This window comes from Euphorbia lathyris, chromosome 1 (genome assembly GCF_963576675.1).
Source record: "Euphorbia lathyris chromosome 1, ddEupLath1.1, whole genome shotgun sequence".
NCBI lineage: Eukaryota > Viridiplantae > Streptophyta > Magnoliopsida > Malpighiales > Euphorbiaceae > Euphorbia > Euphorbia lathyris.
Genome location: NC_088910.1, coordinates 142,044,412 through 142,049,706, shown reverse-complemented (window position 1 = coordinate 142,049,706; position 5,295 = coordinate 142,044,412). Strand labels below are relative to the sequence as shown.

The window sequence follows — 5,295 nt, the reverse complement described above, 5'->3', positions numbered from 1 at the left end:
CATTTTGAACCAACACAAAGATTATTAGAGTCTCTATGAAATAGTCAAAGTTTCTGAGTTTAGGATAAGGTGGATTAATGATTTTGATAGTTTAAGGTCCTAATTGACTTTGAAGCTTTAGTTTGGGGACCCAAATGGATGTAATGCCAATAAGATTTGATATCTGTTACAACTTACAAGGTTAATGTCAACTTTGTCTTGTGATCCTAATTTTTTCCTCTTAATCAATGCTTAATACACAATTCACAAACTTTGGAGAAGATTAGGGCAGCTAAGATTAGAAATCGATTGATTGTATCATCTGACTCGGACAACTTTTCACGGTACAGTTTATTATTTAAGAGTTTTTAATATTTAGGAGTCTTTTATTATTTAGGAAGATTAACGTGTTTTTATTGTTATTTAGGAGTTTTTTGTTATTTAGGAATATTTTTAGTATTTACCATTTAGAATGCTATTTTGGTAGAATCCCATTTGGGGAAGAATACTTGTGTGATCAGGAACCATTGTACATCTTTAAAAGGGGATGTTTATTGAATAAAGAGGAGGATAATTTTTACAGACTAAAAACCAATACACGGAGTTAAGCGATCTCTTACAAATCGCTACTAAGTTTTCAAAATAGGTTCTACGAAGAAGAGGAGCCTATCGTCATGGGTGATTTTGAACAATGGACAGCCAAGGTTCAGGAGAGTAGCAGAATCCGATAAGTAATTTAGCCAAGAGATGCGATAGTTTAAGAAGAAACCAGCACAACTTTTGAGACAAAAACAAAAAAAGTGATGAAGCACCACAATGACCTAATGAGGAGACTCATAGAATTAAATGGTTACTCAATTTTCTAACAAGCACAAACTCACAATCATTAAAGAAAGAAGCAAGTGAATTACTATCTTAAAAAATGGAACCAAAATAAGAGCAGAGTTGATAAGATTCATTGAGAGTAACAACAAGTCAATAACTATCTAGCAATCAACTCTTGCTAAAAGTATGCGACACCATAACCTAAGCATCCACCCCACCACTAAAGTACCAACTTCCATGAGTAAAACATAAGGGAAGCACAAAATTATCATTAAAATTTGCACAATGGGTAATGCGGAGAAGATACCATTTTCTTACAAACTTGAAGCACAAAATCCATCCGATCCACCAGCTAGGAGCTTCAAGTAAACCCATCTTTTCGAACTCTAATATCTGTTACAAGAAGCTAAAACTTAAACACACTTGTAATGAGAATGAATTCTCAAATTTAGCTGTAAAATATTATCTTCAGACAGTTATATTAAGAAAATGTGAGAGTTGAGAGAAGCAGTTATATATCTGTCACAATAAGCTAAAACTTAATGAGAATTAATTCTCATATTTAGCTGTAAAATATTATCTTTAGACAGTTATATTAAGAAATCATGCGGATTTAGTTGCCCCACAATTTTGTTAGTTGCCCTACGTTTGTAGGTAACAGATTCCTGATCCTGAAGAATGTAAAGAAGTATTAAATTTTTTGTCAAACAATTACCTTTAAGAACCAATACCGAATTTATAGCTCCTCGCCTCGTCAATGCAATTTCTACCTCCTTAACATGTAGAATCTGCTTCGTGGTCTCCCCAACCAAATTCATGCAGTCATCACGACTAATATCATCTGATTCTAGGACGTACAAATCCAATGTAGCATGCAGTGAAGAAGGCAAGTTCGTCAATTTAAGACATGTAGAACCCACCTGTCCCCATATTTTCAAGCTCTCAAGATTAGGACATGAAATTTCTAGGGCAGGACAGTCCTTACCAAATTCTTCTAGAATAAATGTTTTCAAATGCTCAGAAGCAACAACAACCGCACCTTCAAAGCTACAACAGCGTAATTCTAAGCATTTAAGCAAAGGACTACCAGATAAAACATGCTCAAGCGCTTGATTACCCAACTCAGAATGATCTAACTGCAAACTCTTAAGAGATTCCCAATTTACTTTCCCCTCCGGCATAAAATAACATGCACATAACTTCATCTTAACCAATGAAGAATTGTTGAAAACAAATTTCGGCAATACGTACTCCCTTCTAAATTGTAAGTTAGTAGAATCACAATCCAAAATGAGCTCCTTTACAGTTTTGATGGCAGCAAAGCGAATCCACAAGGACAATCTAGGATCCAGGTACATCAAAGGGATATTTTTGGAGTCGATAAAAAATTTCTCTGTATTCAAGCAATCACGAAGAATAAGTATATTGTCAATCAAACTGATGAATTATCTAATATACATACCATTGGAAACAAAGTTGAGGATTGGGTCATCAGTCCATTTAAACGGACACATCTTGTAAAGGTCCCTCTCAAATGCGTCTTTTGTTAATGGCAAAAAAGAGACGATACGGTGGATGTCAGAATCTGGCAAGTAATCTACGCAGTCATCTATGCAGTCATCATGCTCCAAGGTTGATAGAATCTTCTAAAACAACGCAATGAATAATCAGTAACGATTATGTAATCATTCAAATTTCAAATGCTACTATTCATCTGTTAAACGAAATTAAACTTAAAAAACTTTCAATGAGACTGAATTCCTAATATGAAACTTACCTGAATCAACCAACGCCCAATTTCTAGCTTCTCAACATGCTCAATCTGAGCAAGAGTCTGCAGCAAATTTATGCAGTCATTGTGACTCATTTCGTCTCCAAGCTCCACATCGTCGAAGTAGAAATCAAAAGTAGCATAGAGTGAAGAAGGCAAATTCATTAACTTAAGAGATTTAAACCACACTAGACCTGATATTCTCAATCTCTTAACATTAGGACATGAAATTTCAATTACAGTACATTCACGGCCAACTCCATCCAAAATAATAGTTTTCAAACTTTTAGAGGCAATAACAAGCTCTCGAAACAAATAACAGTTCCATAATAGTAAGTGTTCAAGGAGAGGACTACCACATAAAACATTCTCAAACTCTTTATCTTCCACTTCACAATCATATAAACACAAAGTTTTGACACACTCCCAATTTACTTTCGCAATCCGCGTTAAACTAAATGTACATAACTTCAATTCAACCAATGAAGAATTGTTGAAAAGAAATTGTGGCAACGAGTAGTAGACGAAGTTGTTGTTGAAATTGAGAATGAGCTCCTTTACATCTTTTCTCACAGCAAAACGGATCCACAAATCTAAATTGGGATATTCATACTCCTTAGTGAAACGTTTCAATTCGATGACGAATTTGTCCATATTGGAGCAATCATGGAGAATTAGGGTTTTGTCAATGAAATTGGAAAAAATTTCGTGAGACATACCATCATTAGGAAAGAACGTGAGAACAGGAACATGAGTCCATTGATACTTCCACCATTTGGATAGAACTAAAGTCTTGACTAAATCGGTTGTTGGCAGGAAGGAGAGGATGCGGTGAATAAGGAAATCCGGCAAGGCACTAAGGCGGTCTTCTTCTTCTTCTTCGCCGAATTTGATTCTTTTATTTCCATTTTCTGAATCGCAGCTTCCAACTCCATTTCCCTCGCTTTCCACCATGGAAGCTCCACCCGATCCCGCCATAAACAAACAGTCAAAAACTGAGATTGCGAAGCTATGTATGGGTTTGTGATTTGAAAATCTACAAAATGGTAGAATTCGGACAATTTTTGAAAAGAAAAAGAAAATGATAGTTCAATATTTATTTCAGGCAAACTAAGGTCTAGGGTTTAGTGACAGATTTGGAGAAACACTGCTTATGTTTTTTAAAAGTTTACAAATGGGCTTTGGATCGGGTCGGGCCGTATTGGGCTTTTTAATAAAAACGTATTTCCAAGCCCAGCTCAACTTGTATTAAATATGCTTTAGACTCGAGCCGGATTGAGCTGAATTAAAAAACTTTAATTTCAGGCTCAGTCCTCGCCCGTTCCATACTTTGTTTTTCATAATGTTATGGTAAAATTACTTAACTCGATAACGTTATGGTAAAATTGCTCTTGATTACCAACATTAGGAGAAAATTTTTAACATTTTAGACATTAGAGATAAAATTGTTTATGGTTGTTAACATTAGAGGTATTTTTGTATATTATCCCTATTTTAAAAGTTAATTTAGTGTTTAACCATCTAAAATCGTGCATTAGATTCCTAATATATACTAAAACTAGTTTTTCACCCAGTGTGATGCAGAAATTCATCTAGGCATATAAATATTAAAAATATTTGTAATTTAATAATTAAAATTAATGATATAAAGATGTTATTTAAATTAAATTTTATTATTTTATTTTTATATTTACTTTAAATAATTTAATATATTATATTATATTTTTTTATACATAAAAAAGAGAAAGTGACACATCAGCTCCATTGTTACTATTTTATATTATATATAGATATGTTGAGAATTAGAGAGATTTTAGAGACATATCTAAATTCTGTAGAACTCTTAAATATAATACGAATGAAATAATATTTTTATAAAATAATATAATAATATAATTAAAATTAATATACTATGTATTGTATTGTATTTTTATCTGTAAAAAAAAGAAGGAAGTGACAACTTAGCTATCGGTACTGTTTTATATTATATATAGATATGCAGAGAATTAGAAAGATTTAGGAGAGATTTTAGGAACTAATCTGAATTCTGTAGAATCCTCAGATATAATACGAATAAACTAATCTTTTTATAAATAAATATAATAATATAATTAAAATTAATATATTATATATTATATTTTTTATAAATAAAAAAATAAGGAAGTGACACATCAGCTCCAATTATATATAGATTGCGGTTTGATCCTACCTGCATCTGAAATAAAAAAATATTTGACTATTTTATATTTTCAATTAAATTTTAATTCTATTTGTAATATTTTCATTTTAATTGTGAGTTCAATTTTACTTAGAAAACGTTAAAATAAATATTACAAAAAAGTACAAAAATAAATCTTGTAATTTGATCGATTTATAGAGATAATTATCGTAGTTTAAAAGTTTGCAAACAAGGGTATATGTTTTTTGCAGTTTACAAACTCAAGCATTCAAAAATTGTTATCGTGACTATTTACCTCAAAAGGTTAAATTTCGTTTCAAACGGTACGTTTGTCCGATAATTCATCAATTTGATTGACAATATACTAATTCTCTATGATTGCTTGACTGCAGAGAAACTTGTTATCGACTCCAAAGATATCCCTTTGCGTAAGCTGTATTCTAGATTGTCATTGTGGATTCGTTTCGCTGCAAAAAAACATGTAAAGGAGCTCATTTTAGACTGTGATGGTTTTAATTTGGAATCATGGGACAAGTACGAA

General features: G+C 32.1%; 1 protein-coding gene across 4 annotated transcripts; it reads right to left on the bottom strand.

Moving 5' to 3' along the window:
- Positions 1–867: 867 nt before the first annotated feature.
- LOC136216490 (F-box/FBD/LRR-repeat protein At1g16930-like) lies at positions 868–3,685 on the bottom strand. Of its 4 annotated transcripts, none has more exons than XM_066003027.1 (5): positions 3,295–3,685; positions 2,582–2,676; positions 2,267–2,450; positions 1,520–2,197; positions 868–1,197 (listed from the first exon to the last, which is right to left on the bottom strand). In XM_066003027.1, exons 1-5 carry the CDS (start codon positions 3,551–3,553, stop codon positions 1,166–1,168), a joined length of 1,248 nt encoding a protein of 415 aa, XP_065859099.1. In that variant the 5' UTR covers positions 3,554–3,685; the 3' UTR covers positions 868–1,165. The 4 variants fall into 4 exon arrangements, with proteins under 4 accessions (XP_065859099.1, XP_065859109.1, XP_065859085.1 ...); XM_066003037.1 differs by having other exon boundaries at positions 2,267–2,447; XM_066003013.1 differs by having other exon boundaries at positions 2,582–3,685.
- Between the last annotated feature and the right edge of the window lie 1,610 nt (positions 3,686–5,295).

What these genes read in the sequence shown, in the direction of transcription:
- LOC136216490 (XM_066003013.1), bottom strand. Translation starts at nt 3,553, where the DNA reads ATGGCGGGATCGGGTGGAGCTTCCATGGTGGAAAGCGAGGGAAATGGA. An exon ending in TTGGGCGTTGGTTGATTCAG is followed by an intron (nt 2,451 to 2,581) that starts GTAAGTTTCATA and finishes GCGTTGTTTTAG; the next exon opens with AAGATTCTATCAACCTTGGA. An exon ending in CCTCAACTTTGTTTCCAATG is followed by an intron (nt 2,198 to 2,266) that starts GTATGTATATTA and finishes GCTTGAATACAG; the next exon opens with AGAAATTTTTTATCGACTCC.